At 59.2% G+C, this 19,881-nt stretch overlaps 6 protein-coding genes across 6 annotated transcripts; 2 read left to right on the top strand and 4 right to left on the bottom strand.

The window, feature by feature from the left end:
* Positions 1-549: 549 nt before the first annotated feature.
* Positions 550-3,658, top strand: HRG_06087 (pep3/Vps18/deep orange family domain-containing protein; the record flags this gene model as incomplete). The annotated part of the gene is made up of 4 exons (XM_044864558.1): positions 550-763; positions 844-1,290; positions 1,369-3,442; positions 3,574-3,658. The coding sequence occupies 4 exons, from the start codon at positions 550-552 to the stop codon at positions 3,656-3,658; spliced, it is 2,820 nt and encodes a 939-aa protein (XP_044721090.1).
* Positions 3,659-3,782: 124 nt separating this feature from the next.
* Positions 3,783-4,545, bottom strand: HRG_06086 (ATP synthase subunit C domain-containing protein; the record flags this gene model as incomplete). The annotated part of the gene is made up of 5 exons (XM_044864557.1): positions 3,783-3,928; positions 3,980-4,164; positions 4,247-4,380; positions 4,433-4,445; positions 4,511-4,545. The coding sequence occupies 5 exons, from the start codon at positions 4,543-4,545 to the stop codon at positions 3,783-3,785; spliced, it is 513 nt and encodes a 170-aa protein (XP_044721089.1).
* A 2,144-nt stretch (positions 4,546-6,689) lies between these two features.
* HRG_06085 (eukaryotic aspartyl protease domain-containing protein) lies at positions 6,690-8,214 on the top strand (the record flags this gene model as incomplete). Its single annotated transcript, XM_044864556.1, has 2 exons — positions 6,690-6,893; positions 6,970-8,214. 2 exons carry the CDS (start codon positions 6,690-6,692, stop codon positions 8,212-8,214), a joined length of 1,449 nt encoding a protein of 482 aa, XP_044721088.1.
* A 1,158-nt stretch (positions 8,215-9,372) lies between these two features.
* HRG_06084 (uncharacterized protein) lies at positions 9,373-10,672 on the bottom strand (the record flags this gene model as incomplete). Its single annotated transcript, XM_044864555.1, has 5 exons — positions 9,373-9,495; positions 9,732-9,908; positions 10,094-10,242; positions 10,365-10,371; positions 10,463-10,672. 5 exons carry the CDS (start codon positions 10,670-10,672, stop codon positions 9,373-9,375), a joined length of 666 nt encoding a protein of 221 aa, XP_044721087.1.
* Positions 10,673-11,209: 537 nt separating this feature from the next.
* HRG_06083 (uncharacterized protein) lies at positions 11,210-11,809 on the bottom strand (the record flags this gene model as incomplete). Its single annotated transcript, XM_044864554.1, has 3 exons — positions 11,210-11,272; positions 11,344-11,560; positions 11,622-11,809. The coding sequence occupies 3 exons, from the start codon at positions 11,807-11,809 to the stop codon at positions 11,210-11,212; spliced, it is 468 nt and encodes a 155-aa protein (XP_044721086.1).
* Positions 11,810-18,458: 6,649 nt separating this feature from the next.
* On the bottom strand, positions 18,459-19,808 carry HRG_06082 (homeobox KN domain-containing protein; the record flags this gene model as incomplete). Its single annotated transcript, XM_044864553.1, has 3 exons — positions 18,459-18,739; positions 18,803-19,613; positions 19,668-19,808. The coding sequence occupies 3 exons, from the start codon at positions 19,806-19,808 to the stop codon at positions 18,459-18,461; spliced, it is 1,233 nt and encodes a 410-aa protein (XP_044721085.1).
* Positions 19,809-19,881: the final 73 nt, after the last annotated feature.

Genomic DNA, 19,881 nt, shown 5'->3' with positions numbered 1-19,881 from the left:
ACTGGCATGACATTTGGTTGGTGTTTGGTAGCGAGGGCGACACGACAATGACCAATTCGGACTTGAATGTTGAGATGTCGCATATTTGCTTGAGGGTGAAGAATTGATGGTGGGCGGGCAGATTTGTTGAAGATGCGGTGAAGATTAACAGATGGTCGTTTCTTTTTACCTGCCTCCATACGGACATATCCGTAATTAACTTACAGTACGGATACGTACGTAGTAATTACCTACCTAATTACCTCTTCGTACATGACGTGGTTGGTGTGGAGAGCTGTACCGTAGGTACTCCCGTACTCTTCCCGCCCCCATTTCCCGACCGAGCTGCGTACTTGGGGGGCGGAGGCAGCTTCCACCTGCAGCAAACAGACGTCCACCAAAACCAACGACAATCTTCGTCGCCCCAACCTCCGCCAACTGTCGCCGCCGACGAGTCCAAGGCTGGCTGCATCCCCCAGTCACTGCTGACCAGCCGCCGGCTCTCCGCTGGCACCGGCTGGGACCGGGAAGCACGCCTTTGGCTGGGCATGCAGGCCGTGCGACGCCGCCATGTCCCTCGACCTCAATGATGGCTTCGTCGCCGCCGACGCCGGCCCCGGACTCGACGACAACCTGCCCATTTTCACCGTCGAGCGAGTCCAGCTTCAGTTCTCCATCGCCGCCGACTTTGTCGCCGCGCAGGTGGCCAACAATGTCATCATCCTCGCCCTCTCCAACGGACGCATCCTGCGCATCGATCTCAACCGCCCAGAGGACATTGACGGTGAGTCCGCGCAGGGCATGCGCCATCGCCACGGCCGAAAACGCCTGGCGGTGAAGCGAATGAGGCTCACAGGCTTGCAGACATCGACTTGCCCAAGAAGTCGTCCGAGGTTGGCGTCATACGCCGCATGTTTCTCGACCCGACCGCGTCGCATCTCCTCATCTGCACTGCTCTGGGTGAAAACTACTACCTGCACTCGCAGTCGAAGCAACCGCGCCCGTTGGGCCGCCTGCGCGGCGTCACGATTGAGAGCGTTGCCTGGAACCCTTCCCTGCCGACTGCGTCTACGCGAGAAATCCTGCTGGGCGCCGCCGATGGCAACATCTACGAAGCCTTCATCGAAATGTCCCACGAGTTCTACAAGAAGGAGGTGAAGCATCTGAAAACCCTGCACAAGCTGCCCGATGGGCCCATCACGGGCTTGTGGGTCGACAACCTGCACACAAAGTCGGACCTGCGGAGGGTCGTCATTGCCACGCAGAGCAGGATATTCCACCTCGTCGGCAAGCTCGGCCATGCACACGACGGTAGTGGCTCGGCCTACACGAGGCTCTTTGAGTCGGAGCAGCCCGTCGTTCACGAGCTGTCTCGCCCGCAGTCGCCAGCCTACTCGACCCTGGCCCTGTCCCCAGACGTCCCCGAAATGAACCCATACTCCGAGGACGCCCCCGACCGAGCATACGCCTGGCTGTCATCCCATGGCATCTTTCATGGGAAGCTCTCCAACACCCCGGCGGACAACAGCCTGGGCTCGCGCGTGTTTTCCGAGTCAAAGATGCTGGGCGTGGCGCAGATGCTCACAGCGGAATCGTCGGGCAGGCGACGGCCGGCCTCGGAGACGATTGATGCCATGGCGCTCACTCAGTGGCACATCATCAGCCTCGTCGGTGGCCGCGTCGTTGCCACGAACCGTCTGACGGGCAAGTTGGTCTCGGAGCACGAGGTTCTCGGTGCTGGCCAGAGGGCCATAGGCTTCTCGGTGGATATGCAGAAAAACACCTTCTGGTTATTCACGTCGGACGAGATCCACGAGATTGTGGTGCGTGACGAGGACCGGGACATTTGGCAAATCATGATGGACAACAAGCAGTTTGAGCCGGCGCTGCAGCATGCGCACACTCGGACGCAAAAGGAGACGGTGGCAGCGGCATACGGCGATCATTTGGCCAAGAAGGGCCACTGGAACGAAGCGGCCACGGTATATGGCCGGAGCAACAAGCCGTTCGAGGACATTGCACTGAGCATTATCGACAACAACCAGCCCGACGCCCTCCGGCAGTTCCTCCTGACCAAACTGGCCACGGCCAGCAAGTCTGCCGCCATGCAGCGGATCATGGTGGCGGGCTGGCTGGTCGAAGTGTTCATGGCCAAGCTCAACTCTCTCGACGACACCATCATGACGCAGGCGGAGCTGTCGGAGAGCCTGAGCACGGGCGAGTCGCGGAAGCTGCTCGAGGCTGTGCGAAAGGAGTATGAGGAGTTTGTCGGCAAGTACAAGGGCGACTTGGACCGCAGCATGGTCTACGACGTCATCAGCAGCCACGGACGCGAAGCGGAGCTGCTGTACTTTGCCGACGCCGTCAACGACTACAACTATGTCCTGTCGTACTGGGTCCAGCGCGAGCGATGGCCCGAGGCCCTGGCCGTCCTCAAGAAGCAGACGGACCCCGACGTCTTTTACCGGTACAGCAGCGTCCTCATGACGCGCGCGCCGCAGGAGACGGCGGATATCCTGATGAGACACGCCGACCTCAACCCGCGCAGTCTCATCCCGGCCCTGCTCGAGTACAACCGCAACCTGCCTGGCGAGGTCAACGCGCAGAACCAGGCAATCCGATACCTCAACTACGTCGTCTTCCAGCTCAACTCCAAGGACGCGGCGGTCCACAACACGCTCGTGTCCATCTACGCCTCGCATCCCTCCAAGGACGAGTCGGGTCTCCTGTCGTACCTGCAAGCTCAGGGCGACGAACCGCGCTACGACCAAGACTTTGCCCTGCGGCTCTGCATCCAACACCACCGCACGCTCTCGTGCGTCCACATATACACCAGCATGGGCCAATATCTCCAAGCCGTCGACCTGGCGCTGTCTCACGACGAGGTGGAGCTGGGCGCGGTGATTGCCGACCGGGCCATGTCGAACCCGCAGCTGCGCAAGAGACTGTGGCTGGCGGTGGCGCGCAAGGTCATTGCCAAGTCGGACGGCATCAAGACGGCCATTGAGTTCCTCAAGCGATGCGAGCTGCTCAGGATCGAGGACCTGATGCCCTTTTCCCCCGACTTTGTCGTGATTGACGACTTCAAGGAGGAGATCTGCGGGGCGCTCGAGGACTACAGCCGCAACATTGACAACCTAAAGAAGGAGATGGAAGAGTCTTCGCAGACGGCGACCAACATCAAGCTGGATATTGCGGCGCTGGACCACCGATACGCGATTGTGGAGCCGGGGGAAAAGTGCTACGTGTGCGGGCTGCCGCTGCTCAGCAGGCAGTTTTTTGTCTTTCCGTGCCAGCACTCGTTCCACTCGGACTGCATGGGGCGCAAGGTGCTGGAGCAGTCTGGGATGAGCAAGTCGTCGAGGATCCGGGAGCTCCAAACACAGATTCACAAGGGCCTGGTCAACGGCTCCAAGAGGGAGGCCGTGGTGGCCGAGCTGGATTCTCTGGTAGCTTCCGCGTGGTATTTCCCCCAACCTTTCTCTCCATCCTTCCCTCCCTTTCACACATCACCGTCTCACGCCTCGGTTGCGCCTTTTCAGGGGAACCACTGAGAGTGCTGGGGCAATGGCCGTTTTACTGACTGGGCATTAGTATACTTTGCAGCGACTTTGCCATTAAGAGAATCGATGAGCCGTTTGTGACGCGAAACGACAACCGGGAAGAATGGGCTCTGTGATTTGGTGAGCCGAGAACCCCTGTCGCTTGAACTTGGACCTGTCGGCGGTTGAGCGAGGCACGAGCGAGGGCTCTACAACTACTTGGCGCCGATTGCCAGGTTGCGAATCACATGTATTCCCCCGTCAGTACTTGCACTGGGTGACGTCCATGGTAGAGCGCGTGATCATGAGGATTGACACGACGATGCCGTAGAGACCCAAGACCTCGGCGAAGATGAGGATGAGGACCATGCCAATATACAGGCGTGGCTGCTGGGTGCTCGCGCGGACTGCCAATATTGTCAGCGTCAAGAGCGCGGCCCCGCGGATCCGGAACGCACCGCCAGCGTCGCCGACTATGCCGATGGCGAAGCCGGCAGCCAGGCCGCAGAGACCGCAGGCCAACCCTGCGCCAAGATGGAGGAAGGCAGTGTGGGCGGGCATCTTCTCCATGGTGTTGTTTACGATGATGACGCTGGCGACCAGGCCGTATATGGAGAGGATCTGGGCCATGATGGCGCAGAGGCTGTCGGGACGGGAGCCGTCGGTCAGCCAGGCGCCTGAGAGTCCCGTTCCTCGCGGCATCTTGGCGGCAAAGGGGGACGCACATGTTCTGCATTAGCCGGTCAGGGCGCATGATGCCAGAGGCAAAGATGGCGCCGGCAGACTTTGCGGTGCCGTAGGAGGCGCCGAAGGTGGAGAGGATGATGGAGCTGGCGCAACCCATGGCACTGAAGAAGGACTAGGCGAGGCATGAGCGGATGTCAAGGTGGGCTGGAGAGGAGTCGACTGACAGCGTACATGGGGCTGGAATAGGAGGCAGGGAGCATCAGTCAAGGCCGGGAGGCGCGAGTATGGACAGGCAGACAGACCAGCGCTCCATGTTTGCGACAAAGGCGGGATCCATGTTTGTTGAAGACGGCAGCGTCGCGGGGTGGGAGACCCGGGGAGAGCAGAGCCGTGGAAGAGTTGAATGGGAGGTGGTTGGGCTACGGATTGGGGCTCCCTTTAGGTGGAGGCGAGGTAGATGTTATCTACAAGACGCCTTTGCTACGTCGTTGAAGGAGGGCTGTCTGCCTGGCTCCCAGCCCCGCGAGACTGGTCTTTCAGCCGCATCTCATAGCTTTGGAGCCTGGGAGAAACGGCTGCCTGGCGGTGGCTGCGAGTTGCAATTGGCCATATATTGTAGGGCCGCGTGTCGAGACGCCGTAAGACGGGAGTGTAGATGCGCCGGGGAGGGAGAAGTGAGGAGAGGGAGAGTGAAGGAGGAGGAGGAGGAGGAGGAGGAGGAGGAGGAGGGAGAGGAGGAGCAGAGCTATAAGGAAGTAGAAGGAGAGATAGGAGGAGATATGGAAAAAGAGATGGAGACGGAGGAGGATGGACAGAAGATCCAAACGAGATGCGACGGGAGAGGGCGCAAGATGAGCGAATACAAATGTCAACAGTACCTGGCCTGGGACTACCTATCCTACCTGCCACGTCGTCTATTCATCCCAGACGGTCAAGAAAAGGCGGCGAAGAAGCTACAGTCCTTGGCAAGTCAGCCAGGGCGTCTCATGTGTGTTTTGGGCATGGCAGATGCAGGGCAGGGGCCTTACGGCGTGCGCCTTACGGAGTACAGTACTGGTACAGTGGGTGCAGGAGGGCGGAGTGCGCTCGAAGTGGTTTTGTACCGCCTGTTCGCCACTGTAGGGATGTACTGTAGGCAAGTAGGTAGCCACTAAAAGAGCCCTAGAATAAATCAAATACAGCATGTGAACTCAGGGGTACCTAGCGAATGAACGTGCTTGTACCCTTGTACACGCATTTGTGTAACGGTGTATCAACCCCGTCCACGTCTTTGTCTATTCCTGGACACACACAACCCGCTCTCTTCTAACTTAGTTCTTCCTTTGTTCTACCTTCTCTGCATCGGGAGGGAGGACAGATTTGAGCTGTCGACGGGCTATTCCCATCTTATCCCCCCTGTTGCCGTCGCCCTTGACCATTGCCTTTTGGTGCCTCGGTTCCGGGAGGGGGTTGGTCAACGTCGGCTTGATTTGATGACAGCTTCGTCGTCGTCGTCGTCGTCATCGTCGGTCGACCACGGAAAACTCGGCTCAACCATTCGTCTACGCAACTGCCCCGACACGCACAAAATGACGCCGCCCAGAGGCAGACGGGCCCACGGCGGCGGCGGTGCTCCGTTTGAGGCTGGGCTTGCGCCCGGCCGTGCATCTTCGCACAGCAAGCGTTTCGGTCCGCGCGTCGTGAGTTGGCACGTTTGAGTTTAGCCTCTCTCGTTCTCTCCGTCTCTCTCTCTCCTGTGTCGACGTGACTAATCTTCTCCAGCTTCTCTCCCTCTCAGGAAAGAAGTCGTCGACGGCCCACCCGCACGAACCGTCGTCATGCCCGGGCCCGTTTCATCCAAGTATCGGGGGTATCATATTCTCCCGATGTGGAGAGCCCACGCCTGGCAGCTGGGCCTTTGCTCGGATCGTCGTCGACCTTCTTTGAGGCGAACTCCGTCGTGTCGTGCCCGGCAAATCGCTGCCGATTTGCCGCTCTCTCCGTCTCTCCTCGGCCTATCTTCGCCCGCCTGCCCTGTCCCTTCTCTTCACTACACCCACGGCGTCCTCGTTGAACTAGACGAGTTCTACCGTTCCGACTCCGACTCCGCCTCCGTCACCACCTCCTCGTCGTCGTCGCCGTCGTCGTCACCATCGACACCGTCACGTCTCCTCCTCGTCTATCCTCTCCTTCCTGTCCGTCTCTCCCTATCGAAGAAACATTCACGACCTCCACCACCTTTGGTCATTCACCTGTCTCTGCGAGACCTTCATCTTTGGCTCTTCGCAAACACTCTTCGGGATCGGCATTGGGCTTCCTTGTGCCGCTGCTTCGGATTCAACGATTTGCGTTTCCCGCTCTTTACAACTTCTCCTCCAGTGTCTGGTCCTCTAAGTCGGCATAAGTGAATCGACGAGGGTAATCGGAGAGCCAGCGCTCGGTGTTTGTTTTCTTTTCCTTCTCTTTTTGGAAAGATACTTGTGCCGGAATGAATCTTGGACAATGAAGTCGACGACGCTCCTTCTCGCCCTCGGCACCATCATCCCCACGCCCGCCGCCGGCCTGTCTCCCGGCAAACGCCAAGATGGCTCGCCACGCGTGCTTGGTCTCAACCTGCGTCGCCAGGTAGTCCGCGACCCGATAGCCAATGATGCCAAGCGGCTACGGAAGCGCGCCGGATCAGTCAACGCTACCATGGACAATCATGTAGGTTACCTCTGTTTGCCCAAGCTGCCCGTCATTCCTCTTCCATACGAGCAACAGCTGACAGCCGCAACCCCAGGAGATTCTCTACTTTCTCAACGGCACCCTGGGCAACCCGCCGCAGCCCGTGCGGATGCACTTGGACACTGGCAGCAGCGACCTGTGGATCAACACGGCCAAATCCGACCTGTGCTCGCTCAAGTCGCGGCCATGCGCCGCCTCGGGCACCTATAATGCCAACTCATCCTCATCTTACAACTACATCGGAAGCTTCTTCAATATCTCGTACGTGGACGGCTCCGGCGCCTCGGGCGACTATGTCACCGACACCCTCCGCCTCTTCGGCCAGGAGATCCAGAACTTTCAGTTTGGCGTCGGCTACACCAGCACCTCGCCCCAGGCTGTCCTCGGCGTCGGCTATCCCGCCAACGAGGCCCCCATCGCGCGCTTTAAAAAGACGCAGTACGACAACCTGCCGGCCAAGATGGCCAAGGACAGCATCATCGCCTCGAGTGCGTACAGCCTCTGGCTCAACGACATCGACGCCCAGGACGGCACCATCCTCTTTGGCGGCATCGACAAGGCGCGCTTCAAGGGCCAACTCGTCAGCCTGCCTATCCAGAAGGTCGACGACCAATTTGTCGAGTTCTACATCACCTTGACGGGCCTCAGCGTCGGCGGGACCACGGCGGGCGACAACATGGCCCTTGCCGTCCTCCTCGACTCGGGCTCCTCCTTCACCTACCTGCCCAACAACCTGATCCAGCCCATCTACAAGGCCCTCAACGCCCAGTTCGAGCAGGGTGACGGCGTCGCCTACGTGCCCTGCTCACTGCGCAACCAAGACACAAACCTAACCTTTCGCTTCAGCGATCCGGCCGTCATCGACGTGCCCCTCCGCGAGGTGGTCATCGACCCGACGGAGCTGCCCTCGGGTCGGCCCATGGCCTTTGGCGACGGCACGCCGGCCTGCTACTGTGGCATCCTGCCCTCTGACAACTCCATCAGCGTCCTTGGCGACACGTTTCTGCGCAGCGCCTACGTCGTCTACGACATGGGGAACAACAAGATCTCTCTGGCCAAGACGAATTTCAATGCCACCGGATCGGACATTGCGGAAATTGGCACGGGGGCCAACGCGGTGCCACAGGCCGTCGCGGCGCAGAAGCCGGTCGCGGCGACCTCGGGCATTCCCGACCGGTCGTCGCGCAACGGCAACTCGAACAAGAATGGCGCCGCGGGCGTCCCGGCGCCCTCGCTGGCCCCGGTGGCGCTGACCCTGGCCTTGAGCTTGCTGGTAGGATTCGCTGGCTTTGTTTCGTGAGCTGCGCTTTTGAGTCGGCGTCTCTTCCTGGGCGTTGTTGCTGCCGAGACTACGACAAATTGGCCAAGGGAGCCTAAGGGCAGGTTCCTTTACTTATATCCCCATCCCTCAGGATTTTTCCTCGCTTTTCTGGAAAACATTGCGTGCATGGCGACGGCGTTTTGAACGGCTGGGGCAAGCGGGCATGCCTGAAGGGCTGCTTGGTACACCATTTGGGATAGAACCCAAGAATGGTTTTTTTTTATTCAAGGTCAGGGATGGCGTCTACGGGCGGTGTGATGGTCATTCGCGACGTACATGGCTGGGCCGGGCTTGGCTGGATGCCGGGCTTTCACCATGGGAGTCGCATGGACGGGTGTCTGGACGGGCAGGTTGGGCAAGGCATGGGCGGCACTGTTAATGAAGTGAAGACGTTTCGATGCCGAGTTTGGTTGCCGCCTTGACTGCGCGTGCATGCAATGATGGACTACTGTCGTCTGCTGCCCTGTCCCGCACGGCGTGCATCTCCCAGCGCACTCTCGGCGCACTCCGTATTTGTGAAGTGAGCCCCAACTCCAGGCCCGAGCCGCAGTCCGGTTTGTCCAACGGCGCCGAGCCGGGAGGAAGAACGTGGGCGTCGTCCTACGCACGCCGCCTCGGTCAAGCTGTTTGACTCCCGCCCATGAGCAGCTCATCAAACACCACGCCATTGCAGCAGGTGGTGGGGGAATCAATCCGGCGGCGCCCGTCCCGTGTGGGGCCTGGTGGGGAGGGGGTCCCGGCTGCCGATTGCCGATTGCCGCGCCCGTGCGGCATTCGGGGTTTTTGGAGGCCCGGCTGTGCCGACTCTCAGCCCCACCGATGACGACGCGCGCAGCAAGCGTCTTCAGGGAGTGGATGATGGACTGCCGGCTGGGAAAAGGGGGCGGGGAGAGCAGCAAAGGAGTAGAGGAGAATGCCACTCGAGGCGAGAGAATTGGAATTGTATCCGTGGGTCATATGCCATGTCCAAGCCAACATGGCGATGCCAGGTTGACACATCTCGGCCTTCTCCATCGTCTAGGGTGGTGGTTAAACAGCTGGTGTCATGACGCCCCTCCTCTCCTCTGCGCCCATGCCGGCGCCTTCCTCCCCCATGTTCAAAGCCTACTTCGCATGCCCGCCTCCTTGCCCGACGCGTCATTCACCCTTCACCACGCCACCGTGCCAGCCCACCATCTCGGCCAGAAGCGCCCACACCATCTCGTTCTCGGCCTCCGGCGTTCCCGCGAAGCCCGGCACTGGCTGCGCCGTTACGCGATCCTGCAAAGGCCGCAGGTCAATGCGGTTCTCCTCGGAGGTGTTGCCGAGTCCTACGAGGCTTCCAATTGACGTGCTGGCCATGCCCTCTGGCGGTACCACTGTGTCGAGTCTTCCAGTTCTGGGCAACGAAGAGGGGGAGGAGCTTGATCGATCAAGAAGTACCAAGCTTCCCCCACCGCGCCGCCTCGCAACAGCCGCAGCCCAGATCCCGAGGGAGAGCCAGACGCCGCGCTCACCATCCGCTGCCCGCCAGCCGTCACGCCCCACGAGAGCTCTTCTCCCATGACGGCGTCGAGCGGGGCCGTGTCCCTGGCCGCATCGGGCTCGGGGGTTGTGGACACTTGCTTCCGCTTGTGGCTTGCGTGATCCGCCCGCTTGGGCGTCAGGTTGCGCGTCACGATGCGGACGATTGGCTGGAAGCAGTCTCCCCCGACAAGATCTCACAAGGCACCGAGGCCCCTTCCGGAACCCAGTTGCGGCTCGTTGCCACCCGCCGGCGTCAGATGGATCGGCGGAATGAGGCCCTGGGGGTTACCGGCAGCCTGCCCAACAATACGGGTGATAATTACTCTGTGTCCCTGAAGATGGAGCTTCGAACCAGCAAGGGAATGCTGCACTTGGCGTCGCTGGATGAGGCCCGGTACTTGCTGAGGCTCAGAACTTTGAGACAGGCGTCCAGTCCGTTCCCCTCAATGCCCAGGCACGCCTGTTGCAGGAAGTTGTAGGTCATCTCAAAGTGCCGGCCACCTTCATGGCGTGAGTGATGAGGCGCAGATTGGACGTGTCGAGCGGCGTCAGGCCGGGTCGTGGTTGTCCTTGGCCAAGTACACGCATGCAGCCACGGCGCAGTAGAGCGCCACTGCACACACGGGACTCCTTTATTGCAGCAGTCAGCAAGCCCGGAGAGGGGGGGGAGGGGGGCCAGAGACAAGTGGGCTGAAATTGGGCTTTGAGGAGGCTCCCGTACCAGGGCGGTGGATTGAGAACGTATCTTGACGATGCTGACAATCTTCTCTGCCGACGTTCTTAGACGACATACGCTGCTGCGCTTGACCGACTCAGGCAGGCTGTGTTTCTCCTGCATTCCGATGGCGGCGTGGTGCAGATTGAGGTTGGTATGGACGGTTGTCGGATAGCGGATGCTCTGCAGCAAGCGGAGATTGTTGGGCTGGAACATGAAGCCGTTGATGATCTTGTTGTCGAGGTCGCGTGGCGCTCCCAAAGGGAGTCCCGCAGCATGTCGTCGGTCCGTCCCGTCGGGCTCGGCCGGTGGGCGTGCCGGGAATGAGCCGGAACATATGGCGGGTGATGATGGTGTCGGTGAAGCTGTACTAGACAGCTCCCTCGAATACGACATCCGTAAACGGCGACGTATCCTCCTATCAAGAAGAGAAGGCCGCCTCGGAGGCCGGGAGCCGGGTCACGACCTGGCCTTGGCTGAGGGTGCTGGTGGCACAGGAGAGGGCGTAACTTACGTCGCTGGGATCGATCAAGCACGGCCAGCCCGTCCAAATGCTCGCGTGCGAGTCGTAGGTAAAGGTTCCCCAAAAGACACGGCGCCGTTCCTCTAGCTCGGCCCAGGACGTCGCGGGTGCCGAGACGGAGGCAGACGGTCCGTCGCCCCATCGAGCTGATCCAGACCCACCATCTGGACGAGCTGGACGCACTTGGCGCTGCTCAGCGAGGCCCTGGTGAACAGCATGCACTTTGCCTCCTAAGAAGTGATGATGGCCCTGGCTTGGGCGTGGGCAACGGTGATGAAGTATTCTCCGTGGCCCTGGTTCAGGAGATCCGGCCAGCACGCACGCCCTCCCCTCCCATGAACTAAACAGCCCAAGGACAGCTCACCATCATCTCGTCGGCCTCAGCGTACTGCCGGGTCCTTTGATAAAAGACTTGAGAATACCGGTTATACTTGGAGGGTCCGGTGGCCGTCATGGCCCAGATGGCATACTGCAAGCACATGGGCGGCTTTTGCAGCGGCCCGCGGTAGAACGGCTGATAGTAGCGACCCGCATGGATGACGAGAATAAATTGGTACTGAACGTTCAAGAAAGCGTGATTGCTACAGAGTAAAGAATGAGCAACAAGTAGCTACTCGGGGGAGGGAGGGGTTGGCTGCTTACAGCTCTTCCTGCACCTCGATCGGAGGGAGCGACTCTGAGTATCCAAAACCCCATAGACTGGCCACCGCCCTCGAAACCGCTGGTCCTGGCAAGACTGGCCATGTCAAAGGGATCGCCGGCTGGCTGGCCGTGCCGAAGTCGTCAGCGTCGGAGCTGAGCGGGCCACTCTCCGAGGTGAAATCTCTCATGCAAAGCAGAGGCTCGTCGGGGGCGTTGCGGACGAATTAGGGACGGCGCCGTCGACGCCGTCGCTACTGTTGCGGGTGCCATTCTTGCAGCCGCAGACATGGCTGAAATACTCTTCGACTTGAGCTGCGTATGGGGCATGAGAGGCGTGAGCTGAATATCTGTGTGGAAGGGAATTGGGGCGTATCAAGCCGAGCCTCGAGCTCCTTGACGTTCCTGTGCTGAAAGATCGGCTTCCTCCTCGCCTTGGGATAGATGCATTCGCAGCCTGCCCTTGGGTAGCGGGCGCAGGTTGGACTGGTGTGTTCACACTGGAGCTTTCGCAGGCGGCACGAGACGCACGCCAACGGCTCAGAGGCCACGCCGGAGCTGGGACCGGGGCCGGGACCGGAGACGGAGACGGAGACGGAGACGGCTGGGTCCGGCTTTGAAGCGAAGGAGACTCGAGACGTCTCGGTGTGATCCGCCGAGACTTGGGCAGCCCTCAGATGGCTGCGGAACCACGGCGGGTAGAGCGGCAGGGCGAGACCAGGAGCTTGCTTGCTTCTCGGGCGGTCCGTTGTTGAATTATCCACTGACCCGGTCTTTCGGTTTGCCGCCGTCAAGGCCCCAGCGGCCCGCGGCTACATGACGGGTTTACGGCGTCGGCCGGCGTTACTACGACGCCAAGTTACGTGCAGTGCATCTGGTAAAAAGTACTCTTGTACTCAAACCTCGGCGAAGCCTGCTTTGCCCGTCTGCCGAGAAGCATCCCGATAAAGAGAAAAAGGCCAAAGACGAGACGCAGCGCTGTGGAGAGGCATTCACTTTGGGGAGGTGAAAGGGGGGAGGGGGGGTTTGGTTCTCTTCCCCTGGACGCTTGGACAGTCTCCAGCCGCAGACTCGGCCACTTGGCTTTCAATGCGGACTCGTACGTTTGCCAGCCGTGCCTCCGTCACCACTCGGCACCAAGCGCGCCCAATAGTTCGGTCAAGCTCAAGCCGGAGCCAGGCTCTTGATGAAGCTCCCCCCCCTCCTTTTGGCTCGTTTGACACCACCCAGGAACCCGGCCGGGGGCTTGGGGCACGGCTCGCATCTGCATGTCTCATCACAAGACTGTCAGGAGACGCACGCTTCGTGTCAAGAAACCAACCCCCCCCGGCCGGGGGGAGGGGGGGGGGTGAGTTGAATGCAGCATAGCATCGTGACAGGGCGCAGCTGTGTTCGTAAACAGACCGTGCCTTGTACATGCAGCGTCTTTTCCGCGGTCGGAAGATCTCTCATCTCTTCGTGCCGCCGATGCAACGGCCAGCGCACACCTTGGCCGAGCAAGCGGCGCTGAAGACGCATCCTCGGCCGTTGGCCCATGGACCCACGGACTGGTTCCTGAAGGTTTCTGAACATGGCTAATGACCAGACAATGTTGAGCCAGTTGTCCAAGTTTTCTTGCTGTACTCCGTAGGGCTCTCAAAACCTCGCTCGCCCCCGCCGGCCCGGCACAGGCCCAATTCGGCAAGCAGCTTCCGCTCCCTTGTTTTATTCTTTGTTGTTTCGCCTTGGTTTTTTTCATTTAGTTGCCCTCGAGGGGTTTGCGGGGATGTCGTCGCAGGCAGGCCGGGATTGCCATGTCTCGTCGATGGCCCGACTAAACCTTGCTCAGCTGCGACCACTTTTTATTTTTCGCCTCTTTGTTCTGGGGGCGTGTGAGCACATATGTAGCGCGACAGACGAAAGAGGATCGGCGACGGCCACCCACCGGCGACATGGCTCCGTGGACGGGAGTGGATTTGTTTCGACGGCCCATCCTGGCAAAAGAAACAGGCAATCGCCCAGTCCGATTTGACAGGACGAATGCTCCAGGGGCATTGCCTGCTCCCCTGAGGGCATGGTGCCACCTGGGTTCCCCGGCTGCGGCATCTGCCAAGCTGGGATTTTGGTGTCATGCTGGTTCAGCTTCCCATCTGGGGCCCAACATCCGCATCGTCGGCTGCCAGTCACGCCGAGCCGGCATTGACGAACGCTTTGGTCAGCAAAGTCATGCGGCACCGAGCGGGCGGACGCCTGAGAGAGACACCTTGATGGACAGTGCCCGGCATGCCATGTACAGACGACGTTCCATGCACATGTTGCTGGTTTGCTTATAGGCAGCCATTTAGCGCCGTCAGCCGCGCTGACTGCATTCCACACGGCGACGTCGAAGCGGCCAAAAGCCAGCACGGGACCTTTGCTACCTTGGGGAAGGTGAAAAGGCCTTTCTTCATGTGGCCAACGGCAGGTACAAATGCATGTTGCACCGGCGTCGACATGACAGCATGCAAAGGCGGGAGGGGCTGCGCAGCGTATGCTAACCCTCTGGTAGGGATACTCGTACCAGTGATGCATGTGCTAAGTGCTATGCATGCATGTATGTGTCAGTTCGGGGGAAAAGGGCCACAGTCCGAAAATCCTCGGGTCGTCGAGCGGGGCTGGCCAGGCACGATAAGCGAGTTGCGCACCGTGGGCGAAGCTGGCAGGCTGGCCCTTGAAGATTCGCTCGACCAAGGTCGGCTGTCAGTGACGTGGAGGAACGAGACCCTTTCGGCTGGTGCTGGAACCACGTCAGCCTGGCAAAGGGACTACAGTAGTAGCGTGGCTAGCGATTGCCAACAAGTTCCCAGCATGAGTGAATCGGCATGTGAATACGGATGTACGAATACAGTCCGCGTTTTATGCGAGGCGAGGTTCGTCGATGAAGAAACGCACGTCCCCTCCTCTCTCTCCTTTCTGTCACCCTCGCCCCCTGAGGGGGGGAGGGGCCATGATGGCCAAGGCCTTGGGGGGGCGCGCCTGTCGCGCGGCTGTGATGCCTGCTGACAGCGGCAGAAAAGGGACTCGTCCGACTCTGAGGCTTGCCGGAGCCCGCGGGCATACACAGAATGGAGACGTTGGTCTGGACCGCCTGCAAGAGTCATTCAATAGCCGCCAGCCGCGGGGGGACGGTGGCGTACTGTGGAGTACCAACACGGACCGCTGCCACCCTAGGCACGGTCGACGATGAGGCCACGACGGTTGCATGGCCCATGGCTGGAGGCTCGGTTCGGCTGCTTGGTGGACGACTCGAGACTGGCATCAAGATAAGCGAGTCACAACTCAGTGCCTCTGTGGGTGCTCGGCTCGATCACGTGCCGACCAGCTGCTGCATGATGCGCAAAGTACAAAGTACATACGTATGCGCGGTAAGGCGTATGCCTAGTTGCCTACCCCCATAGATGCGATATGTCCGTAATTACTCTGTATACACTATACAGTATACACCAAGAATTCGATGCTTGGGTATCCCGGTAATTTCATACCCGCAACCCCAGCGCGCCGGCCAACCTTGCAAGTCTGTCTCGTCTCCAAACAGCTCTACGCGGCTCTACGCGGGAGGCAGCCGACTCGGCTAGCCGTCTTGCTGTGGCAAGTGATTCCAAGCTACTGTATCCATCCGTACATTGTCTTTGGTCTGGACCACGTCGGGAGAGGCTCGTCGGATGAGGGCCGGGCGGCCTCGGACCCCCTCGTGTGCCGCCGCCCATTCAGAGGACAGCCAGTTGCCCAACTTCCATTATCGGCTAATGAAGGAAGGCCTTGACCACTTCCTCGTATTGCCGCCGTCATCCATCTCTACAGCAGTCTTCAAGGTGCTTCATGCCATGATGAATCATGTCAGGGGCTGGCAGTCATGCAAACCCTAACCGCAGCAAGATCGGGCCAGAATCTGAGACAAAGGGTGGGCATGTACAGTCATGGTAAAAAAGGAAAGGGAAAATAAACATGCCCATCGGCCAACTAACCAGATAATCTCTGATCGCACGGTCCGTGCTTCTGTCTTGTCTCTGGCTGTCCATCCCCGCGGCATCCATCCATCTATTCACGCCTCCCCCTCCCCCTCCCCCTTCCCCCTTCCAGCCAAGAAACCTGTCGTCAACGCGAACCCTCCAACGTTCTACAGACTGACTCCCTTTCTTCCCAGTCATTTCTAAATAGGGCTGGCCCCTCTCAGACACACAGCCCATGCCGACCCCATATTTCTCTCAACCAGGACATCCATGTCTGGCTGACGACGATGATGGACGGCCTCGAAGAACCATGGACCAGCGGTCCCAGCAAAAAGACAGCTGCCCACACACACAAGAACAGACGAGCTCACACCCCTCCCTCCTAAAAGGCCCAAAGTGATTTTGGTAAAACACGGCCATTGACAAGTCACTTCGTTGCAACGGATGATTTACGCATCTCACTCTATCCCAAACAAGTATCCCGTCCCGGCTCCGACACCCATGCTCTCTCTCTTCCTCTCTCTCCCCCTCCCTCTCTCTCTCTCCCCTCTCCCCCCCCCCTCCCTATGCCACTCCGGAGCCCGCGCGCCGGCGAAACGGGCGGGCAGCCGCCGTCCGGGGCTTCCCCTGCAAATGCCCTTGGTCTCTTGGCCGCGGCCCGGCCAGCTATATCAAAGTACTCAATACCTATCATCTCATCCCGCGCCGCGCCGACGTCTCATTGCCTTTGCCCGCCGCTCCCCACAACGTACGCTCGCTCAACCCTTTCCACTTGCATTATATACACACGAATACCTACTCGACCATGTATACATGTGTCATTCTGCAAGATACATGTCCGGGCTGAGCTGTTAAAAAACAGAAGAAGCAAGGAGCACGCTGGCTCGTGATTCCACGCACTCACACAACCAAATCCGGCGCCCACCGAGTCCAGCAAAGTCCACCCCGGCAACGAAAAGGGTCAGGGTTCCTGGGTTTCGAGAAGAGCTGACGGCATCCTCCTCCACAAGGCAACCAGCCCCTCGTCCCAGCCCCGGTGCGGCCTTGGCTGACGCATCCAGTAAGTCCACGGAGGAGATCCATGACGAGCTCGGGTCACCATTTCCCGGCCTGCAGGTCCCTTGTTGTTGCACTGTATACGACGGAGCCTGGTTCCCCTAGGAAAGCGTTGAGCCCTCCACGTCAGAGGTGGAAGCGCCCAATGTGAGTGGTTTGTAATTACAATCTGCAGTTGCCTCGAAAATCCTTCACCACGATTGGCATCGGGTTGGTAAGGTTATTCCCACAGTCTCTCCCTCCCGTATGACCTTTGTTTTTCCTTGCCCGAAACCGCGGATATAGAAAAGTAGTTGCCGCCGCCATTGCCGGTGGCAGGCGTTTGTTTCACAACACAGCCGTCCCGACGTTGCACGGCACGCCCTCGGCCCGGCCAAAGCTGATTCGCTGCTTGAGGTTTCCACAGCTGGGCCTCTCTCTGCTTCAGAGACAGAAACAGGGAAAAGTAAAAAAAAAAGGAAACGGAGTCAGGGGAAGAAGAAAGGAGGAGGGAAGAAATGAAGACTTGACCGGTTCCGCGCGCTGAGAACGGCGCCTTTGGAGTAGATGCCGCAGATTTTGACTCTCGGTGCCTCCCTTTCGCCTGGCAAACTGCCGAATCCCGCTCTGCAGCTTTTCTCCACTGAGCAACAAGGACCCGGCCCCATGAGGCTGTTCCGAACCCTAACAAGATGAAAGGGGGGGATGAGGGGGAGTTTGTACTCCGTACACTAGAAACGTCTGGTCTACTCTTTGATATGCCGCGTACGGCAATATGTCAAGCCTGTTCTGCCGTACAGAATGCCTGCGGAGCCACGCGTGTCTTGCCGCACGTCTCGTATCGGTACATGCCCACCTCTCCATTCATGAGGCGAGAGGGAGATAGAAGCGCGATTCGTCACCCCCACAAGGTCCGTACGGAGTACCGGTGCTCTGCATCGCCAGACAGACAGTCCGGCTTTCTTTCAGGAGAGAGAAAGAGCAAGAGCTCAAGACAAGGCGAATAAGAGAGACAGCAAAGACGAAGAGCACGGGACCTCTTAAAAGGACGGAAGATATATTCAATACTGTTATGGGCAAAGTGTTAAAATCTAAACAATGTTATTCTTCGTCTTCTCCACATTAATAAGGGAACGAGGTCGCCGACTCTACAGCGCGCCGAGCCTCCACCGCCGCCACTTTCCCTCTCACCCTCTCAGCTCGGCAGCCCGTCGAAATCGCCGATAGCGTTGTGAGTGAAAGAGACCAATCACCAGTAGAAGAAAGAAAGGTCGCTGGAACCCCGGTCCTGGTTGAGTTCCCGACCTGCTCGTACATACATACGACACAGCCACGTCCACATCCACACACAATACACATCACGGGGACTGCCCTGCGGCCAGCCGCTCCGCAGCTCTTTCTCTCTGGCCCCTCGCTGATGAAACAAACCGTCCAATGGGTGTTCCAAAAGAAAAGTCAGTTTGTTAGTTCCGCTCTGACTACTTCGTGCTAAGGAACCGAGTGTTCGTACTACTCGGACCATCCATCCATTGCGTAGTCTAGAAAGGGTTCAAACGCGCAACCCCCCCGGGAGATACAAACGATTTCCTGACAAAGAGTCTAGTGTCAACTTGGTATCATTTTGATTCATATTTTACTGCGCTGGCCGTCCCATACATCATGTACCCGCATAATCGTGGGGCCCTCAAAGGCGTGATCGCTCGCTCAACTCGCCTTCCATGCGAAGTACCTGCTCTAGCAGCCGAGCCATTAGGGACAACAGGCCGGCAGCGTCCACAGGCTGTCGTCGTGCGTCTGGTATAAGTCACTCTCCGAGTGTTCAGGTAGAAACCAATCATCACACGCTCTCCCGGTTGAGGTCGCCCAGTCTTCGCTTGCGTAGACGGCCCATTTCCTCGTCATAGGCACTGCCCTCTCCATCGCTAACCGGCAGCGCCTCTCCGCGCTTGCCCGCGCCCCCGTAGTCGCCGGCACGCTCCGTCGAGGCCAGGATCTCGCCCTCTCCGCCAGCTCCGCCGCCGACTCGGCTATGCATGACGTCTGACTCGGCTCGTGCACTGTTGATCATGGCTGGCAGCTGCCGCCGCCGGGCGTTGATGAACCAGTTCGAGATTTGGTCTGTTGGGCCAGCGTTAGCTTTCCCGCGGCTTCGTAGTCCAGGACGCCGCCGCATAAACTTACTCATCTGAAGACCCGTCTGCCGCATCAGCTCCTGTTTCTCATCCTCGGTGGGATACGGATGCTGCAGATGCGCCACAAACCAAGCCCGGAGCTTGTCCGTCGTTTCCTTGGGCAGGTTTCCTCGACGCTTCCGTTGCTTCGCGTCGCCACCGACCTCTCCTTGCCGACCCATGTCTTGATAGTGCGGGTTGAAGTTCCCCCCAGCCGAAAAAGGCGTTCGGTCCTGGGGTCGGATGGAGCTCGTTGACAGAGATTGATAGCGATTAGGGTGATGATGATGACCGTAACTGTACTCTGGAACACGATAAGTCGGATGTCTATCCACGCCCGAAGAACTCGCGCTGATTGCGACATTCTCTCGAGGTCCGGGCATGGGTGCAGGCTCGCTGTCAAACGGCACAATGGTGGGTTGGGGCGGCAGAGTCGGTAGAGAAGGGCGCGTTTCCATTCTCAGGCCGTCCCGTTCGATGGGAGCGAGCACCCCGCCGCTGGACACAAAGGGGCTTGGCCGTGTTGTCGGACTCGTCCACGTTTCTGCTGTTGTAGACGAGGGCTGCTCTCGACGAGGCGGAGAAAGCCGTTGAGACAGGGGCCGCTCGGGGCTTTGGTACAGTCGTGGCACTTGCTTAGATCTCATGGCAGGCAGATCGTCCTCAATCGACAGCCTTCTCCGTTTGCTCGAACTGGGCGAATGGACGTATTCAGGGGATCCCAGCGCGCCGAGACCCGCGATGCTCGAGGACCGGGGAGGAAACGGCCTGCTTCCAAGCCCATCTGCCAACGACCCCTCTAGATGAAGATCGGGAAACGTCTGTTGGCACGGTTAGCTGTGCCGCAATGGCATATGGCTTCTGTTCAATCATACCTGACGGATAGACGGGAGGGCAATCGTCTTGTTCTCGGTGCGCGGTCGGGCGTAGTCGGAAGAGGGCTGGGCCATTTCCCATGGACTTTCGTCCCTGAACAAGGGCTGCGGCTGCGGCGCGGACATTGTGAGGATAGACATTTTTGGCTGTTGAGCTGGGTTTTTCTGAGAGTGAAGATTCGAGTGGGTAGGCCGCGATGGGCTATTGTCCATA

This window comes from Hirsutella rhossiliensis, assembly GCF_020360975.1.
Source record: "Hirsutella rhossiliensis strain HR02 chromosome Unknown scaffold00005, whole genome shotgun sequence".
In the NCBI taxonomy this organism is placed as follows: Eukaryota; Fungi; Ascomycota; class Sordariomycetes; order Hypocreales; family Ophiocordycipitaceae; genus Hirsutella; species Hirsutella rhossiliensis.
The sequence above is the reverse complement of the archived record's forward strand: the minus strand, read 5'-3'. Positions and strand labels throughout refer to the sequence as shown.